General features: G+C 41.9%; 1 protein-coding gene across 1 annotated transcript in view; it reads right to left on the minus strand.

Moving 5' to 3' along the window:
• The window catches only part of PPP1R1A (protein phosphatase 1 regulatory inhibitor subunit 1A), a 132,372-nt gene that overhangs the window by 44,101 nt on the left and 66,393 nt on the right, over positions 1-21,878 (minus strand). The window contains exon 3 of the mRNA XM_069972217.1: positions 16,603-16,663. Within this exon, the coding sequence (XP_069828318.1) occupies positions 16,603-16,663 (61 nt within the window). The remainder of the gene's footprint in view (positions 1-16,602; positions 16,664-21,878) is intronic.

Genomic DNA, 21,878 nt, shown 5'->3' on the forward strand with positions numbered 1-21,878 from the left:
GGTACATTCGATGTATGATAGTCGGGCATCTGTACCATCTGGACAACAACTTGTAACTTTTTTCCCTCGCGTGGGAGGAGAGGAAGAGTCCATGCGTAAAGGCGCAAATTTTGAGAGTCTCCTCGGGAGAAAATGTAATGTTCCGGTCCCTTTCCCACATGGCGAGAGAGGGAGCCCGTTCTGAGTTGCACAGTGACATAAGCAAACCATACATTCTTGATAGGACCCCCTTCTCCTCACCACTCGAGAGAAACCACTTGTCAAATTCAGATAAAGGTGGGCAGGAGGATGAGCCCCACCCCTGCGAGGCCACGAAGGAGCACAATTGGTTATATTCGAGCCAGGGCAGTCTCCCCGCAGAACTGTCTGAGTAGAGGGACGTCAAGGACGGCAGTCTAGAGCCAGCAAGGATCTGATGGATCCTGGGCAATGTGTCTTTTTGCCAGACCAGATAAGCATTGGCCGTAAGAGCTGGCTGAAAGGCCGGATTTTCGAAAAGGGGCGTCATCGGGCCAGGCCGTGATGAGATTTGTGACCGCACGATCCAATTGTCCCAAATAGCAAGCGTGTGCTTAGATAGGAAGGGCCACCCCTGCAGCGAATCCCTATCCGCCTTCATTAACCATGGAGCCAGTGTCAACGCGACGGGAGCGAGCACGACTTCCAAAGCCACCCACCGCTTAGTGGTTTGGTGGCGAGCCCAATCAATAAGTCTAGCCAGAGCTGCTGCTTCGTGATAGAGTTTTAAGTCTGGCAGACCCATCCCGCCCTGTGCTTTAGGCTTTGTGAGAAGCTTCCGACTAAGTCTGGGTCTGACTCCCGCCCAGATGTATTTAGTAAACGCCCGGTGAAGCACCGTAAAGTAATTGGCCGGAACATGTATTGGTACCGTTTGAAATAAGTACAAGAATCTCGGCAGAATGTCCATCTTCAAGACGCTCATTCTACCGAACCAGGTGAGAAATTTGCCATGATAGGCCTGCAAAGAAGCAAGAATCCTCCTCTGCAGTGGAAGGTAGTTTAGGGCGAAGAGCAACTCCAATCTGGAAGGGATTCGAATCCCCAGATACACTATGCTCTCAGATTGCCACTTAAAAGTGAAAGCACTCTGAAGGTCCTGCATCACCATATGAGGAAGAGAAACATTGAGACCCTCGGTCTTTGACAGATTAACCTTAAAGTTGCTCAATCTGCCAAAGACCTCAAATTCCTTCAAGAGAGGAGGAAAGGATGTACGGGGGGATGTGACATAGACTAGAAGGTCATCTGCATAAAGTGCAGCTTTATGGCACTCCGCGCCCACCTGAATGCCGCGAATGTAGGGGTTGTTACGTATTGCCACCGCAAGATGCTCCATAGACAGTACATAGAGGAGAGGTGACAATGGGCACACTTGCCGTGTGCCGTTGTGGATCTGGAAGGCCTCCGACAGAATCCCATTGACCCTAACTCTGGCAGATGGTTGAGAATACAGCGCCATGACCTTGTCAATGAAGGTATCACCTAGGCCTATTTGTATCATGGAGGCCGAGAGAAACTGCCAATGGACCCTGTCAAAGGCCTTCTCTGCATCGACCGACAACAGACACACAGGTAGCTTAGTCTCATGAGCATGGGCTATTAAGGAGATGGTACGTAGGGTGTTGTCCTTAGCCTCACGACCAGGAACAAAGCCCACCTGATCCAAGTGGATCACCTGCGGTATGACGGCATTCAGGCGGGTGGCCAGAATCTTGGAATATAGTTTTATGTCACAGTTAATTAATGATATCGGCCTGTAGCTACTACATTGGGTAAGGTCCTTGTCAGGCTTTGGGAGAACCACAATGTGGGCCTCCAGAGATTGCTTCGGGAACGGGCAGGCAGAAGTAACTGAGTTAAAGACTACCGTCAGGAACGGGACGAGACGCTCCTTGAACATTTTAAAGAAAGCAGAGGTGAACCCATCGGGGCCTGGGCTTTTACCAGCTTTGAGATCTACAATCGCAGCTCCGAGCTCCTCGGGGGTGAGTGGAGCATCAAGTGTTTCCGCCATCTCCCGCTCTATCAAAGGCAGAGCAGTAGCACGCACATATTCAGAAATCTTGGCTCCTCGTGTCTCTGGGGGCTGGTCATCATAGTGACCTTTCAAAGAATAAAGTGAGCTATAATACTCCCGAAAGGAGCCAGCTATCATTTTGGGATTATAGGCTATACCCCCAGAGCGAGTGCAGATGTTAGGGACGTAGGTAGGAGCTGTGCGGGGATGAACATGACGAGCTAAAGCTCTTCCGCGCTTATTAGCATAAGCATAAAGGTAGTTACGAAAGCGGACCGTCCGAGCCACCTCTGCTCTCTGCACAATGCTCGCAATTTGTTCCCTGAGGACCGTCAGTTTAGCTAAAGCGTCCGCCGAAATTGTCTGCTTGTGCTGTTTAGAGGTGGCATCCAGTTCCCTAAGTAAAGCGCTGAGTTTCGCACTACGGTCTCTTTTTAAACGCGCACCGTGTTGAATAAAGACCCCTCGTAAAACACATTTTAAGGCCTCCCACTGCAGTGGGGGAGCCGTATGATCCGAGGCATGCACGGCAAGAAAATCCGAAATGGCCTTTTCTATAGCTGCCCTGCAGGCCACATCCTGGAGTAGGGTCTCATTGAGACGCCATGTCCACTCACTAGGGACACCATCAGGAACCCCTAAAGATAGAAATACCGGGGAGTGGTCAGACCACACACCTGTGCCAATGGAGGCGTGAGGGGTGTGGAGCAGCGCATGTTGGGATACAAAAAACATGTCTATCCTACTATACCCCATATGTACCGGGGAATAATACGTAAAGTCCTTGTCAGTAGGGTGCAACACCCTCCACACATCCACAAGTCTCTGGGCACGCAGTGCCCCTTTGGCAGTCACCACCGCTGCTTTAGGTACAGAGGATCTGCCAGACGATGTATCTATCAGGGGGTCAAGAGTAAGGTTAAAGTCGCCCCCCAAGATAAGGATCCCGTCAATAAATGCGTCCGCGGCAGTCAGAATGTCCCTAAGGGTCCTGCCCTGGTCCGAGTTGGGAAGATATACATTGCCCACGGTATAAATGGTAGAGGCCACCTAAATTTTAATGAAGGCAAACCTACCCTGTGAGTCCAGCAGTGTATCAAGAAGGACGTGCTATAAAGACCTGTGAAGTGCCACCGAGACACCTTTCGACTTGGCGTCCGGATTAGTGCTGTGAAACCAATATGGATAATGGCGGGAGTGTAGCCGAGGCACATGACCCTCCCGGAAATGCATCTCCTGTAAAAGAAGAATATGCGTTTTCTGTTTATGCATGGAGTAAATAAGGCGATTACGTTTTACCGGTTCGTTAAGGCCTCTAGCATTGAGCGAGGCGAGTCTGAGGCTTGCCACAGCCATGGTATGCACAGGTGGGGGGTGTGGGAGGGGGAAGGGGAGGGAGACAGAAAGGGAAAGAAGTGAGAGAACACAAAACAGATAGGGAGACGCCAGAGCAGACAAGAAAGAAAAAGACTGTAAAAAGAAAGAAGGAGAAAGACAGACAAAGAAAAACCCGGAAGTTCACAGATAGAATCTCCTATCCGTAGGGAACTAACCCCTACAGGTAAAGGACTCACTCTAAAGGCGCACCTAAGCGCCCAACCTAAAGGAGGAAGTGTCCAGCAATAGCAAAAACCGTATCCTCCATAAGTAGGACCATGTTAACCTTTATACTGAACTGTTGAAAACAAATATGTAACTACAATGACCAGTCAGACGTATATCTTATAATAAAGATGCTTATGTACAACAACCCGACCCCAAACAACCCCTTACGCCCACCCCTCCTCATGTCATAAAGTAGGCGATGGGCTAACGGACCACCATGCAAACCTATAAACACACAGCCCTGCACGCTATAGACCATGTATACTGCTTAGCAATAAAGCATTGAGCACCCACACCCCCCACCCCCAGGAATTTTCGTAGACAACCAGAACCCCTGAAAACCGTCCCAACATCAACAGTAATTAAACATCAAAACGTCCACTCAAGGCCCCTAGTAAAGCGAATCTTCATCCCTCCGGATCTGCAGCCAACCTCTCAGGGGGAGGAGCCCCTCGGCGAGGGGGAGGAGTAGGGATAGGAGACCAGTCCACCAGTCTCATCGCAGGCAAATCCAGAGCGGACAAAAAACCTGGTAGATCAGACGGGTCGCGTAGAACATGTCTGCGACCCCCATGTCTAGCCACTAGCTGAAAGGGGAAGCCCCACACATAGGGTATCTCCCTGTCCCTCAGCGCCTCCAAAAGGGGTTTCAGGGCTCTGCGTTGGGAAAGGGTGTGCCGTGACAAATCCTGGAGGAAAACCAGAGATGCTCCATCAAAGTCATAAGTAGGCTCATTCCCCACTTTCCTCATGATTTCCTCTTTCACGGAATAATAGTGCATCCGGCAGATGACATCCCTCGGTTTATTGGGATCCGGATTCATGGGCCCTAAGGCCCTGTGGGCCCTGTCAATCTCCAGCTCAGCAGCATTCTGCCATTGTAGGATAGCACCAAAAATCCCTTGCAGTGTAGGAATTAGGTCTGCAGCTCTGGTGGCCTCCGGGAGGCCCCTGATGCGAATGTTATTTCGCCGACTCCGGTTCTCATTATCGTCATGTAGACGGTATAGCTGAGCCAGGTGCACTTCCTGAGTTTCCATTTTTGCAGCTAAGTCAGTAACCTGGGCAACGAGAGTATGGTGGTCAGCAGTCACCTCCTCAATTCTGGTTTCAGTTTTCTGTACAGCCGCTTTTATGGAGCTTAGCTCTTGCTTGTATGAGTTCTCTAAACTCTGCACAAAAGATTCCATCTCAGCCCTGGTGGGTAATAGTTTCATATGTTCCTGCCAATCCCAGGCAGGTTGAGCTAAGGGCCCAGCATCAGGTTGCACAGCAGTTGGTGTGTGGGAGGGAGATGCACGTGCCGCCATGTCGGCATATGATGGTATATCAGGTGGTGAAGCCGGGGCACGTATAGAGAGTCCAGCTGAGGGAGAGGTGGTCAGAAAGGGGAGAAATACAGTATTCTGAGCCCCAGCTGCATCCGGGGAAGAGAGTGCAGGTGGCAATGCACCTCCCTGAGAGAAGCAAGATGGCGGCTCAGCGGCAGTACAGTGCGGCGGCTCCAAGTCAGCTGTGTCACAGGCGGAACCGCAGACTAGTGACCCCGCCGCCTCAGCAGCTGTTATCTTCTGCTGCAGGCTCCCCTCCGACTCCCGGGCAGTGACTCTGTGGAGGCGTGGGGAAAGTCCATGTGGCCTGCACTGTGCGCCGGGAAGAGAGGGCGCCGCCGGAGTGGCGCAGATCGGCCGCGAGGCGGGCACGGACCGGGCAGGTAAGCGGCCGGGAGAGAGGGCTGGGGGGATGTCACTTATCTGCGGATCCCAGGCTGACGTCCCCGCAGGCACTTTCTTCCCTACACGGGAGCGGCGAGCTGGCGTCTCCGGCTCTAACGGCGGACGCTCCGGCGCCCGGCACTCTGATCCACGCTGAGGAGTCTGTCTTAAGTAGCCGTCCAGATTACTCTGCCGGGACCGGGGACGCAGGCTGCGGGTGGAGGCGGGTGTCCCCCTCTCGTTCCTCTGCATAGGGTCGGAGTTTGGATGGGTTCCGGCTGGTCAAAGAGCCCCTGAAGGTCCCCTCATGGCAGGAGCTCGGCAGCGTGCGTCTCTACTCTGCCATTGCCAGGCCACGCCCCCCCAGGAAGTGGTATATTTTAGCAAATTCCAATAGAAAACCTCTCCTGCTCTGGACAATTCCTGAAATGGACAGAGGTGGCAGCAGGGAGCACTGTGTCATACAGGAAAGAACTACTATGAATTTCTTCCTCCATGGCAAACACCAGCTGATAAGTACTGGAAGTAATTTACTAATTTGTATAAATTCTTGGCACCAGCTGATTTTTAAATATTTATTTTTTCTCTAGATCAGTCCTCATGACCCACCTACAGGTCATGTTGTGAGGATTTTCTTAATATTTCACAGGTGATATAATTGATACAAGTGCATTAGGTATTATCACAGGTGTTATGTATGGGATATCCTCAAATCATGAGCTGTTGATGGGCCACCAGGACTGAAATTGAGAAGCACAGAAAGGAGTACCCCTTCTATATATCATCCCACTCTTTTGAAAATGATTTTGCTGTCAATTATTGAGAACACTCAATTCAGAGGCTGCAAAGCTGTATATATGTACAGTCTGCTCTAAGCTGCAAAGTGGATGGATTTGTATCCAGTCTGTCAGACTTGGCCCAGATTTATTAAGCTTGGGCACTGCAAATACTTGAAAGTTTTTCTGCAAAGCACTCGTGTTGCGCAAAAATCTGCAATTATTTTCCGACTTAAGGCCTGTTTACCTAGGGGGAAGGCGGGGGTGTTAAGGCGAAGAGGAGGCACGGCTACAATACTCCCAACCCGCGTCTCTTTTATTATAATTTACACCTGCTAACAGGCATGAATCTTGTTGAAAGTCTATGCCTGGGGTAGATTGTTGTGCCTGTCTCAGGTTTGCTGGATATACTGAGACTCTTAGTAAATACAGCACAGTGCATGGGAGCGGGGGGGGGGGGGGGGGGGGGGGGGGGGGGGGGGTAATATTAGACTGGTCTTGATAAATTTCCCCTTATGTTTACACCCACATCAGAGACTCTTTAAAGAGACTTTGAAGCAGATTCTATCACTTTTAGATTTCTGCACAACCTGACTGACCCCATTGTGACTTATGGGCCAGAATGGGGTCAGTCAGGTTTTGCAGAAATCTAAAACTGACAGAATCTGCTTCAGTCTCTTCAAAGACTCTCTGATGTAGATGTAACTATAAGGAACAATGTAAATCACTGTGCACAAATATAAATTGTTACACTGTCCATGACAAGAACATTTATTAATGTGATGAAACGCGTAGGTGAGAAAACATGTCAAAGTCGCTCATTCTGAATAGCGGATAGCGTATAGGATTATGCACTCAGCTTTCTCTATTTTTCTCACCCTCTTCCTCCAGTAAGGCTCTCGCACTCAGTTTGACTTTTTCTACTGTCACTAATAATTATAGAATTACATAGTGATCTATAGCTTAGCCCAGGGAGTGCTACAACCAGTTAATATTAATTGACCTATATTTGGATAATTATAACAACTGCTGTTACTTGAGAAGTCTGTCCTCTATGTCATATCAATCAATAGCAAAACGCAATACTCTAGAAACTGCTATGAGGAATAACTGATTGCTGACAAGCTTGCCTGACCATTTTGAAATTATGAAAGAAACGCTGATAACCTACTGACTACATAGAAATTATTTTAATTGTATTCTTATTAAAATGTAAAAATATAAGTTGCTTAATTATCCATGACTTTATTTTTTGTATTGGGCCGCTGTTTGTGTATAGGGAGGACTCAGGAGCCCTGCTCATTTCCTACCTGGAGGTTGCTGGCTGTTTTTCTGCTGTTAACCCCTAGGTGATCCTGGGCATACCTGTACGCCCTGGGTCACCTAGGGATGTTCAGAGCAGTGCAAGCCTAGTGGAAGTGTTTCTACTGTAAGTGCATGGAAGCTGCCAGATTAGGTATTTGAATTACCAGCCACTGTCCTTCTTCAGTCACAGGTTTGTTTGGTTTGCTTCAACCTTTGGCTATCTTCCCATAATATTTTTTCTTGCTTATAATTTTTAAAATAACGTCTGTCATTTTAAGTCCAAAATGATGTCCGTTATTTTAAAGGATTGGCCGCCCATCACTGAAATAACAGCTGCTGGTACATTACTCTAGTTTGGGTTTTGCCCTATGGGTGTGTTTTTTATTGAAAAGTTCAATGAATTTAATAATAAAAATGGAGAAAGGACGGTGAAAAAAGAAAAACTGTGTGAACAACAAAAAAATAACGTCCGCTATTTAAAAAAGACATCTGAAAATAATTGACATAATCATAATTTAGACGTCCGCGCAGATAACATCCATCATTTCATACATTGTGTGCATTGGATGCCCGTCATTTCATAGACTTTAATGCATTGCATTGCAGTCAGTTAAATTGCGGCCGCCTTTTCTCTTTTTTTTTTTTTTTTTTTTTGAAGTTGTGTGAACATAGCCTTTTAATGCAGACCTGAATTTTAATTTATGTTGGTACCATCTAGTATCATACTAGTAACCATTACTAACCCTTCTATTTATCCAGTTAGAATCCTAAACCACAAACATTCCAAAGCTTTAGCAAGAGAACATACTGTGCAGGATCTCTCTGACATAGGAATATAATGTTATGATAGATATGATAAAACTCTGGGTGAACTGTTTACATGTCAACAGTCAAACAATAGTAATCCGATTAGACTGATAAACAAAACAGTAAAAGAAATAAGCATAATAACATAAGAAAGCCCGAGAAGACTGCTGTCATGGAAGAATGTATCCAAGGGAACCACAGCAGATACTGACCTTTAATACAAGAGATAACTGCGGTTTTATTTTCAGTGAGCCCATATGAATATATTAGGAAATAGCATAAATAATATTACAGACAAAGAAATATCTTCTACATAATATCTACAAATATTAATGCAGGGCTGTAACCCAACATCCTACAAAGTTCTTAACAATTTTGACATTGCTACCTGTGTAGGCAGGGTTAAATCATGACATTTCTTCATCATTGTGTTTGACAGTAAATTCTTCGCACACGACCAAGGTTATATATACTGTACTATAGTGGCAGGTTACGTAGGTGCTAGAAGCCACGTGGAGAGGGATACTCCAGCTCTGGCTGGTTCTGTCTCCTTTGCTCCTAAATTGAAAATCCTGCACAAGCCCCCGCTTCTATTATGAATCACATTATTAACTAACAAGGTGGAGGAATGGGTAATAAGCCCAAGAGTTATGAAAAGGGCTTGGTTGGCTATGTTTGGATGCTGTACATGGCTATCTTTGTGTGGCCTATAGTTGAATGAAGCAGCATTGGTCGCCTATTCATTCAGTCGGTAACAGGACCTCTGTTCCTTGTTAGCTGTACTACTACATACAGCCACTACAAAAAGTACACTACTATCCCTAATAAACAATAATAATAATAATAATAATCATAATAATAATAATAAAAAAAAACCAGCCGATATGGGCGAGTTATGTGGGTGGCCCGTAGAAGATAGCAGCAGTCTGTTGCAGAAGACTATTGTTTTAAGACAACAATTAGCCGACATTGTGCATGTCACCTGATCATTGTTTTTTAACATGACCTATTACACCAAACAATTATTGATCAGAACAGATGGTAATAAGCCAAGTACAGCCAATAACTTTAGTAATCCCCCCCTCCCCCCATGAGCTACACTGTTTACATAACTCCTAAAGTCAATGGGAATTATGCTGACTGACTGTTTTAGGCTTCTGACCACCTCCTATGGTGCGTTTACACAGGCAGATTTATCTGACAGATTTTGGAAGCAAAACCCCAGAATGGATTTGAAAAAGGGAGAAATCTCAGTCTTTCCTTTATGACCTGTTCCCTATTCACGGTCTGTTCCTGGCTTTGGCTTCAAAAATCTGACAGATAAATCTGCCTGTGTAAACACACCACTAATGTCTAATGATACAAATGAGTGTGCTAAATACCATAAATCCTAATTCTGCTTACAAGCAGCCACAACCACCTACTCTATACCATTAACAATCATTTGTGCCAAAAATAGTCATGTGGAAATAAATCCAGAAGATCTGCACTATTCATGAGGACAGGAATGATGAGACACTGGGGCTCACTGAAGATTATATTAATGTGACTATACAAATTTTTCATTATGAATAAAAATCGCATTGAGAGTTCTTGATCTGGGGCTTACAATGTATAATTAGGTCACAGCGCACAAGCAGATTGTACCATGAAGACAAGACTGTATTGACTAAACCAGAATGACACATGTATATAAAGGAATGGAGAATCTAATAGCAAACTGAAATCAAAAGATTTATTTCTCTGAAGGGAAAGCCGAACATTTAGCTAATTATAGTATTTCTAAACATTTTTACAAAGCACTGCCTGCCGGCCTCTGAACTTTACAGTTAAAGACTTAGAAGTCTAATTGGAGAACAGAAAATCCAAGTCTAGAGATGCTTCTGGGTAAAAACAATTCCATATTTAATAATAAGTACAATGCCAGGTATTGCTCTATAAAATAATACCACTTAAAGGGAACCAATCAGCACCCTGAAGGGCTGCATGCACCTCGCAGTTGGTTCTCCAGTGGTGTCGGGGGATCTGAATTTGTGGGCTACATTTGCAGTAAAATACTTTTTGATCCCGCATGCGAGGCTGGGTAAAAGTCATGAACTAATCATCTGGGCTGTGACTAGTCATGGCTCTCTGTCTTGTCAGCATTGGGGTGATTGACAGGCAGGGAGGCCCCTAAGGGTCCAATTACACAGAGAGATTATCTCACAGATTATGTGCCAAAGATTTGAAACCAAACCCAGAAATGGATTTTAAAAGAGAAAAACTTTCAGGCTTTCCTTTATGACCTGATCTCTGTTTATAGTCTGTTTCTGGCTTTGGCTACAAATCTTTGGCAGATAATCTTTCTGTGTAAATGGACCCTTGGTGCCTGATAGTGTTCTAATTGGTTCCCTTTAATGCAGCCTAGATAAATGAAGTAAAATTACTAGTCACTATAGTAACCAAAGTAGAGCTGTGGAGGACAGTGCATGCTACCGCTAACAGGCATGACTACCACCGATAAGCTTCAACAGAGTCAGCAATGTCTATTGATTTAGAAACAGTCACTTTCTTAAAGCATTGCTGTGTGGGCACTGCAGTATTAGCTTTATAATACATGACCACTAATACTGTATAGTCAGTCTAAAGCAATAACGTCTTACTAAACTCGTTTCAGTCAGATTTTTTAATACTATTATCTAGACAGTAAGTCTAGGTAAGTTTGGAACAGGCAGTCAAAAATAACCATACTGGCTTGTGTTGTTTACTGCATCTTTAGGCTGGGTTCACACTAGGTATATTTCAGTCAGTATTGTGGTCCTCATATTGCAAACAAAACCAGGAGTGGATTAAAAACACAGAAAGGATCTGTGCACACAATGTTGAAATTGAGTGGATGGCCGCCATTTAATGGCAAATATTTGCTGTTATTTTAAAACAACGGCTGTTGTATTGAAATAATGGCAGTTATTTACTGTTATATGGCGGCCATCCACTCAATTTCAACAGTAAATAACTGCCATTATTTCAATATAACAGCCATTGTTTTAAAATAACAGCAAATATTTGCCATTAAATGGCGGCCATCCACTCAATTTCAACATTGTGTGAACAGATCCTTTCTGTGTTTTTAATCCACTCCTGGTTTTGGTTGCAATATGAGGACCACAATACTGACTGAAATATACGTAGTGTGAACTCAGCCTAAGTTTAGACACCTATTATGTTAAATGAATTCCTCCCCTTTCTTTATTAAAGGAGAAGTCCGGCAAATTTTTTTAATGAAGTATTGTATAGCCCCCCCAAAAGTTATACAAATACCCATTTTTCCCTTATTATGGGAAATGCACATAGTGCTTTATTTCCTGCACTTACTACTGCATCAAGGCTTCACTTCCTGGATAACAGCCCCGGGCTGTTCACCAAGCTTGGGCCTCCCCAACCCACTGTAACTATGGTGGCACTAACTTAAGTCTTTTTTCCTCCATAATGCAGCTTGTAAAGGACCTGTGGTGACATCATTGTCACATGATACGGTCCTTCAATATATTCTCTAATGTTACTGCATTGTCTCCTGGCTGCAGTTTTGCCCTGATTTGTGCAAAATTTCAGTAAAAAGCAGCAACTTTAATGCAAATCATGGAAGAACATAAGTTTGTTTGGGGGTCCATGGGCCCCTCAGGAGTTCATGGCCCCGGGCTACCACCCGAAATGGACCTATTATAATCCGCTACTGGGTAATGTCCCAACCCGACTCCCAGAGCTGTGCGGGCTGTGGTTGCTGGAGAGGATAATGGCAGAGGGATGCTCAGTGTCCCTCCAGTGTCCTGTGTCCCTCAGTGTCCCCCTGCCATCATCCTTTCTAGCAGCCACAGCCCGCACAGCTCTGGGAGTCGGGTCGTGACATCACCATTTTATCCAGGAAGTGAAGCCTTGATGCAATAGTAAGTGCAGGGAAAAAACACTTTATAAGCATTTCCTGTAATAAGTGTATATTGGTGATTTGTGTAACTTTTGGGGGACAATACAATACTTAATAAAAATAATAAAAATAATAAAAAATTTTGTCGGACTTCTCCTTTAAGTCTCACCCACACCAGCATCTCATATATCTCATCAATCCCCTGCAAGTGAATAGGTGTGCTAGATTTATGGACAGCCATATTCCAGGGCACCCTACACTATCCCTGAGTGAGCATAGATTTCAATAAATTATATCTGTGTGCAGGTGTTAGTTGTGATATGGCATGTGAAGAGGTCATGCCCACTGTTCCACCCTGTTCTGCCTTCCGGACATGAACATTCATGGATGGATAGACTTCTTGGAAAAATTGAAACAGAGGAGGCACCAGACCAGTAATTTCAGGTAAGATGGTGGATATAGTACAAATTATTTATTCAATGGACAACACGTTTCGGGGGATCAACTTCTCCCTTCATGAGGTCCATATATCATATAAAGTCCACAAAGCTCTCTGGTCTGAGCAGAATTGCTCTAGACTAAGAACAGATGCCATTTACTGACTATACTGACTGACTGGTCTGTCCAGCAGGAGCAGAGCTGGCAGGTGTCTGGCCAGACTAACAATCATGGGTTTAGGACTAACCCTTCCAGGTTAAAGAGGGTTGGACTAGAGACTCCTTCCTTAGCTTGACTAGTAGTTTCTAAACAGAAACTAGTAACATGTGACCAAGGCTTCATTCTTCCAATACAAAATATGCAAATGTTAAACCCTGTTAACAACTATGTTGCCTTAGTGTATGCAGTGAATGTAATATACTTTACAAAGGCAGCTTTATAAGTAAACTTACAGCATAGCATTCGAGTTAGAAAAGGGGTTTTTCACAGCCACAAACTACTGGATGTAAATGGTAGCTGGAACACAGGTACTGGGACACTGCATTATGGTATGTCCACATCGGACTTACTGCTGCCAAATTTTCCACCCACAGAATCCAAAGCATGTTACAGTGCCAGAAAGTGGATGGATTTTTACAAATATTCATACGATATACTGCACAAATTTATTTAAAAGAAAAATCACATGGGGCATGACCTGTTGCAGAAATATTGCTGATTTCTTTATTTTATTTCTTTAATTTTATTTTTACCATTGAATTTAATGGGAAACTAAAAATTACCAATAAAATAAATTTATTGTTGTGGATTTTTCAATGGATTAGCTGCAGATAGTAAACCTATTGACCTGACAACAATGTTTTATTCTCCTGTCCATTCATCTACTCTAAAGAAAAAAATCTTGATCATAAATGTTTAATATTCTTATTATACATTGTATTATATCACCGAGGAAATCTTTCCTAGTTAGTAGATTATTCACAGACTTACTTCCAAATAAATTCTAATATTAAGAAAGGGATATGTTAATGTCAGTTTCCACATGGATCTCTGCAAATACATGGACGCATTCAATTATTACCATTGCCAAAGATTCATTTAGTGGGTTTCATTACTTCGTTCCATTACTTTTCAGAAATGTATCAGAAGGTTAATTCATTAATTCATTATAATTTCTCAGAGGTTTTACTTACTGCTTATAAGGTAAAACCAGAAAGGTGGACCATCACTGAATGTGGGGACAGAGCTCCACAACAGAACATGAGATGGTTGAGGTTCTTTCAGTTTGGGTCTCTATGATTTTTGGGTTAGTATTATATTTGTTGTACCTTTTCAGTAAAGATCTGTATACTCCTTCTAAGAACATTGAAATATTTATATCTTTCAAGAACTTTTTCTGTGGAGCAGAGCACAATCATAACTCATAAGTTTTATGATGAGCCACACAGCATAGGGTCACAGGCCACATGTGGCTTCCAATCCACTAGTTGAGAACTTCTGTTCACTGAATAGCGGCCCCAGAAAACTGACATGTCAGTTGTTTGCGGCGCCGCTAGGGATCCTGGCCAGAGCATATGCTATGTGTATATGCTTCGGCCGGGATCCCATAAACAGCAATGCAACTTATATTCTCGTAATAATCACGGCAGTTTTTACGAAAATATATGTTGTGTGAACATAGCCCTAGACTGGAATAATCTCTTTATACAAACAATCAGGTAAGCTAACAGTTTAAAGGAAATTGCCTCGGTATGCACAAGTCATATAGAATCAGAGGGACACGCTTAACTTTACTTTGTTGAAACTTCCAGGTGGGCGCAAGAACACAGATATTTGTTTTAGATCAAACAATTCTCTGCTGTAAACACTAGTTTATTTTCTTCACCAACCAGGTCAAGCAGAATATGTAATCTTTTAAATTGCCTTTAGCACTTGCTAAAATAAAATGAACTCAGTGAAGACTTCAATGAACAAGAGAAAGACAATTAAATGAAACATATGCTCCCATTAACCCCTTCCCAACTGGTGCACTCACTAATTACCTGTAAGAAGAATAATCGCAAATGCCAGGTTATACAGGGCTGATGCTGAGGATTTAGGAAAGGGTTATTTTTCAGACACTGAAATAATGGTGGGAGAATATGGTATTTTTTGCCTTGCAACCATACAAGCAAACTTGAAAATGAAAGGGATGAAACATATGGCCTTATTAGTGAGATAGAAAGCAAAGCAATTAGTTCTATGTAACATTGCAGGTAAACCCAAGGGAAACCTGGGAATTTGATTCTTTTTAATCACTTAGTACTAGGGTTGTATAGTTGAACACTGCAATACACGAGGGCTTGTGTATAAGAATGAATGAACAACATCAGACCAGGCACGTGCATAACATGTCCAGGTCTTGCCCCCTTATCAGAATAGCAATCACTAGCCCTGGCCAGTAGACCACTGTACTTGAAGGACGGTGTAGAGTTTGGTTGATTTGTCAATGTGACAGACCTGTTCAACTTATGACGTCTTAACAAAAAACAATCCACTAGGTGTTTCTTATAATATAATGAGCCCATTATGTAAAATGAGCATCCAATTTTGTTTTATGAGTGAACAATTTCACATGGCCCAATTCGTAGTACATAAAGTCCCAGAATTTACATGGATCTGCTGTAGTGTCCCATATTGGAGTTCATGGGACTGCTCATATGTTAAATAATCATTCAAAAGGTCTGTCCTGGTGATGTTTATGTTGCGTTCTCTCCTTTCCATTTTTTTACACTCTCTGGATAGATAATATATCCTCTCCTCCCACTGGTTGAACTTAATTGTCATTTGTCACATCTTCCTCCTCCCACTTTATTTTCATGTGTAATATCAAACCCCTTGTCCTGGATTAACTTGTAGGTTATGTGTCAAATCCTCTCCTTTCTCTTGGTTAAACTTGATAGATATGTATTACATCCTCTCCCTTTCCTTAGTTAAACTTGAGGAATATGTGTCCCATTCTCTCCCTTCTCTTAGTTAAACTTGATGGATATGTTTCCCATTCTCTCCCTTCTCTTGGTTAAACTTGATGCATTTGTCTCACATCCTTCTTTTTTCTCTTGGTTAAACTTGATGGATATGCCTCACATCCTCTCCTTTCTATTGGTTAAACTTGATGGATATGTTTCCCATCCTCTCCCTTCTCTTGGTTGATTGATTTGTGTCTCTTTTCAACTTTATTAATACGTAACTACATTTAAGTACTGTAGAGCTCCTCCCTAGTCCGTCTCACATGACTATTCCCTGAAGATGAAGCAGCACAGGGATAATGCCATTGACTAAGGACATAAACAAGTTGGAATAAACAGGATCATGCCAGCTAAAACCTGACACATAACAGTTTGCATTTGCTTTAAATATGAAATGATAGTATCAGTGTAGCAGAGCAGACATCTTTTAACATCTGTATTTCAAGCAGACAACATATTCTATTTTTGTCTGTATTAAACCTGCTTTTCTAACAGACGTCAGATTAAAAAATATCTGCCTCTTATCTTAATCTCTATTTACATCTGCATTTACTTGTGATCCATATTTGTTCTGCAATCTGGGTGAAAAATAACACTGTCAGAAAATATCTGGTGTTTTTGCACAGAATATATAATCCACATTTGTTTGCTCTGCACATGGCATATGGCAAGCATGTCCCGCCATGTTGATGTGTGCAGTCACAGATACATAGTGATCACCATTGCCAGATATTTACTGCCAAAATGAGAAAAACATATACACATCAAGAGATATATTGCTGAATATAGAGCCCCAACTAATCATGAAAAGACTACTTGGTTTAAAACAATAAGAAACAATGAGATACACAACAACATTTAAAAGTCTTCCATAATAAAGGGCCGCAAGACATGACATCTTAGACCAAGGACATGTATATGCAATTGTAAGGTTAAATATATATACCATTTTTTTTAAATCAACGAATCCAGGATTTTACAACAATCTACAACACAATACAAGGCTTACCTGGTGAGGACTGGTCACTGCTCAGGACAAGTGTGGCAGGGGTAGGTCTACGTCTACGGATCTAAAAAAAAAAAAAAATACAGTATGTTTACTAATACTAATTACTAATGCTAGTATATGTATTATTATGATTTCCATAAGCATATGCTATAATCGGTCTTTGACCCCAGCAGAGCTCACAGTTCACTATTATTGTTTTATGTTAGCCACTAAGACCAAATTAACTACATGTTGGGAAACCATTAAAACTCAACGTTTATTCCAAATATTAAATTAGTACTTTACCATATTAACCCAAAATAAATAATTATCACTATTGAATTTTTTCAAAACACACATTAGCGATACTCGCTGAACAAAAAGCTATAACAGTCACAGGAATTAGGGAAACTATGGATGGGGGTCCCTATTCCTGGCCAAGGAATCAATCGGTAGGCTGACTGTCTTATATATGCCCCTAGATCGATATAGGAGTAACGACCGATAAATTCATGGACAATTCCATTTTTAACACATTTTTACTGCAACCATGCAAACGTCAATGCAATAGGACAAACTAACAATGACAAAAACTTTATAACCAAATGAGTGCCACCAAAATCAGGTTGAAAAACAGGCTCACAAGGGTCCTCCAAAATGGTACCAATTAAAACCTACTACGTGTTTCAAAGTTATTTATTACTCTTCTTTTTTGTGTTCTGTACCTAAAGAGGAGTTTGACTTAACTTTAACCCCTTCTGGACCAGGCTAATTTTCGTTTTTGCGTTTTCGTTTTTTCCTCCTTGTGCTTAAAAGGTCATAGCACTTGCATTTTTACACCTACAGACCTACATGAGCCCTTATTTTTTGCGTCACTAATTGTACTTTGTAATGACAGGCTGTATTTTTGCATAAAGTATACTACGAAACCAGAAAAAAATTCAAAGTGTAGTAAAATTGAAAAAAAAAAACGCATTTCTTTTATTTGGGGGGAATGTGTTTTTACGCCATTCGCCCTGGGGTAAAACTGACTTGTTATGCATGTTCCTCAAGTCGTTACGATTAAAACGATATATAACATGTATAACTTATATTGTATCTGATGGCCGGTAAAAAATTCAAACCATTGTTAAATATACGTTCCTTAAAATCACTGTATTGCCAGGCTTATAGCGCTTTTATCCTTTGGTCTATGGGGCTGTGTGAGGTGTAATTTTTTGCGCCATGATGTTTACTTTCTATTGATACCTTGATTGTGCATATATGACTTTTTGATCACTTTTTATTAAATTTTTGGGGGATTTGATGCGACCAAAAATGCGCAATTTTGCACTTTGGGATTTTTTTGTGCTGACGCCGTTTACCGTACAAGATCAGGAATGTGATTAATTAATAGTTCGGGCAATTACGCACGCGGCGATAGCAAACATGTTTATTTATTTATTTGTTTACTTTTATTTATAACCTGGGAAAAGGGGGGTGATTCAGACTTTTATTAGGGGAGGGGGATTTTTACTTATAACAATACCCTAGGGGACTTCTAGTATATACACTTTGATCTCTAATTGAGATCTTTGCTGTATAGTTATACAGCAAAGATCAATGAGATCGGCACTCGTTTGCTTTCGGCTGCTGCAGCCGGAAACAAACGAGTACTGAGCCGGGGACGGCGCCATCTTGGACGAGTCCCCGGCCGGCATCAGACAGGGAGATCGCTCCTCCGGGACAACGTCCCGGAGGAGCGATCTCCGCCACTAGACCCCAGGGAACGGCTGTATCCGGTAATCGGATGCAGTTGTCATGTTTGACAGCTGCATCTGATTACTGTATTAGCGGGCACGGCGATCGGACCGTGCCCGCTAATACCGGCGGTCCCGGGCTACAAGCGGCACCCGGGGCCGCCGCGGTGGGGTCGCGGCCCCGCTCTGAACGCCTGCAGGCGCGCGAGGACGTACAGTTACGTCCTCATGCGGGAAAGGGTTAAAACCTTGAAATAGATAGTAAATCTATTAAATATCATTAAAGTAAGCTTTGTGATCCCAATTTTAGCCCAATTGTGGTGATGCCTGTTATATTGTTGTATTTTTTTTATCATTATTGAGTGTTCTGGGATGAACAATATTACTGTACACAGTCTGTAAAATGCTCAGCCTTCCCTGATGAGCACAACATTTGCACCAGGAAGAACTTAATCCAGATTTAGGTGCTATAAATTATAACTTGTTTGTTCATACCGAGGCAATGTGTTTCTAGACTGAAACTGTCTCTTTAAACAAATGATTGGGTAAGCAGGTAAGCTAACAGTTTAAAGGAAACTGATGCAGTCATGTAACCGGGGGCATGACAGCGCATGCAAAAACTCTTAAGTGCATTAACACATTCTTAAAAACTTATAATAGAACATAGCAATAATGTATAAAAATACAAACATTTGCTAAAATAGCATTTAAATCCTCCTAGAACAAAATGAGGAGAACCAAGTTAGCCGAGATCCCAGGCCACAGAAATGGACCTTTTTCCTTGGACCACAGAGGTTTATATGCATACTATGTATGTTTAAGTATTGCCCTGCATACAACATCTCTAGGTAAGTGAGTCTCCTCTCCCCCCCTAAATCACAAGAAGCTGTACTTTCTTTTTTTCTAATAGTTGGTCTCGCTCCAAATAAATTTTCTATGATACAAAAATTCAAGTCTCACCAACTGCTGTTTTTATGTATTGAATTGCTACCACGTGATTGGTTGATAACAATTGGCAAGCTGATGCATGGAATGTTCCTAAACATTTACCATTACCAGAAAAATACATACATCAATGGTTACATGCAGACAAAACTCATTTCTCCATCTAAAGGCAAAATTGATGCTTCCATTACTTGCCAGTAACTGGTCAATTTTTTGAAAGTTTTGAAGTCACATCTATTCTATTAATAACAAAAAATGTGTGTGGAAATTCTAATAAAATAATTGCTCAATTTTCGTTGAATGAATTTTCACAGTTGTGTGAACGTTCTCCATGCATTAGTGTGCCTCATATTATTACTGACGAAAAACAGCATAAAGGTCGTCGCTGATCTTTAAATAACACCAGTTGTCAGGCAGCTTCCTCCTTGTGATACAGTTAATACTATGGCTGAATGCCCAACTATGTAGCTAAACACAGTGAAAAGCATAGCTGTCCATGTCATGTCTGAATCCAATGTATCTAAGATCTATGGGCTAAAAGATTCATTCTATATTGTCTATTCATTTCTGATCCTGCTATATAAATCCCCTTCCTGCTAAATATCTTAATTGTAATAAAACTATGGAGACAGCTTCTAAGCTATTTTAAGCAATGGAGGCCAGAAATGGAAATCCAGGGCTCAGATCTTAGCTGAATTTTACCCGTGTGTCCAATAAAGCCTAACAAATGCTAAGATTTGATTTCATATGTGTTTTAATAAAGAGAGCGAGAGATAGAAATGGCTGTATTTTGCAGTTGCTTAGTATATAAGGCCCCAAGGCATCAGTATTGCATTGTCCCCTTGGAGTTTTAAATAAATTATCTTTTTTTTTTTTATCCTGTTTGCAAACTTTTTTGGTTTTATTTCCCTGCAACGCCACCACTAGGGAAATGAAGACTTACTGTCAAGAACCCCCACAGGTTAGAGCTGATATCTTGGGGTCCCAATAACCAGATACTGTGTCACCCCTTGATCTACGTATTTTCTACCAGTACTAGGGATTGTGATAAGACAATCCTTTAACTTACCTAGTGTATTTCACCTTTACAAACAATTGCACAATTAGATGTCACAACATGCAGAATAGAGGCACCATTGCAAATCTTGCCTTGGAATATCCTTCACATTGTTGTCAGATAGAAATACAGCACATAACGCCAACATACAATATATTTTATTACTTTATTGTTTGTCGGTATCTTTTACTGCTGTAATAAGGTAAAAAATTTTAAGGGTTAAAATATATTTAAGATTATGTTTCCTCTTTTCTGTACTGTATCTACTCTTTTTCTATTGAGGGCACCAGATGCGTAGCCTTTCTAATACCTTGTGACATCTTCCCAATTTTGACTTTCTGCTATTTTTTTCTCCACATCTGCCACAGTTTAAATAAACTCAAACCAGAAATAATATCAATCTGATGTCAGAAGCTGGATACACTAATGTAAACTGAGCATCCTGTTTTATGATGAAACAATCAGAGCATAGTACAGTACTGGAGTCTAAGAGAAGCTGTGATGGGTATTTATAGTACTATACAACAAAGCATTTAGAAAGTTTAATAATTTAGATATATACCTATCAATTAATCTAGATGACGACTGTGCTGTGGAATAACCAGTAGAGGTGAATATAGTATTATTTTTTTTCTCCTAACCATGCGATAGGGAATAACAAGCTGATCAATAGAGGTCCAAAAACCGAGACCCTTTCTGATTCTGAGATATGGAACACAATTATGCTTAAAATGAATGGAGCGGTCGCCATGCCATGGGGTCCTGGCAGTTGGACCCCAAACAATTAGCTTGTTATCCCCCATCGAATGAACAGGGCATAACAAACTAAGATGGAAATATTTCTTTAATGTATAACAACACCTGCATATAACGTTTGCACTTTTTTCTGCAGCTTTTGGCGGATTTGCATGAAAAAAATGTATATGAAAGTGGAATGCCCTTAATAACGTATTCAGTCTGAGTTGGGGGCTCTGATGGGTGCCTCTGCCTCTGCTGCAGGTTGCATCAAAAATACCAGATAAATATTGTAGAATACTGTGTTTTATTGTCCTGTAAAATGCCAGACACCATGGCCAAAACCTGACAGATCAACATGGTATGCAGGGCACCATTTATGTCCATTTTTGTGTAAGGGACCTGCTGGCACAGTTTTTTTTCCAGTTTTCTGCTCAAATGATAGAAGTAGAACTCAGGTGTGAACTTACGTAGTTGTTGAGTTTCACAGAACAACTGCCTGGTTTAATCTCTTACAGTTTAATTCACAAGTGGCTGTTCTTCTACCGACTGTAATTGTTCTAATCAGAAAACAATCCCACCTACCGCAAATTAATGTTTTAGGGAATGAATGTTGCCGCTAATTCATGCAAATGAATTGGATATTTCTCTCAATGACCTTAAACAACCTTGTTCAAATTGGTTAACAGAGAAGAGAAAACAGAACTGAGAAAGCTCTAAAGAACATTATACAGGTTAATGGCCATTTAGGATATAAAGCATTGAATAGCATAAGGTTTATTGGGCTTAAAGGTGTTGTCCTAAAGTAGCCATACACCATA

The sequence above is a fragment of the Dendropsophus ebraccatus genome, chromosome 5 (assembly GCF_027789765.1).
Source record: "Dendropsophus ebraccatus isolate aDenEbr1 chromosome 5, aDenEbr1.pat, whole genome shotgun sequence".
NCBI lineage: Eukaryota > Metazoa > Chordata > Amphibia > Anura > Hylidae > Dendropsophus > Dendropsophus ebraccatus.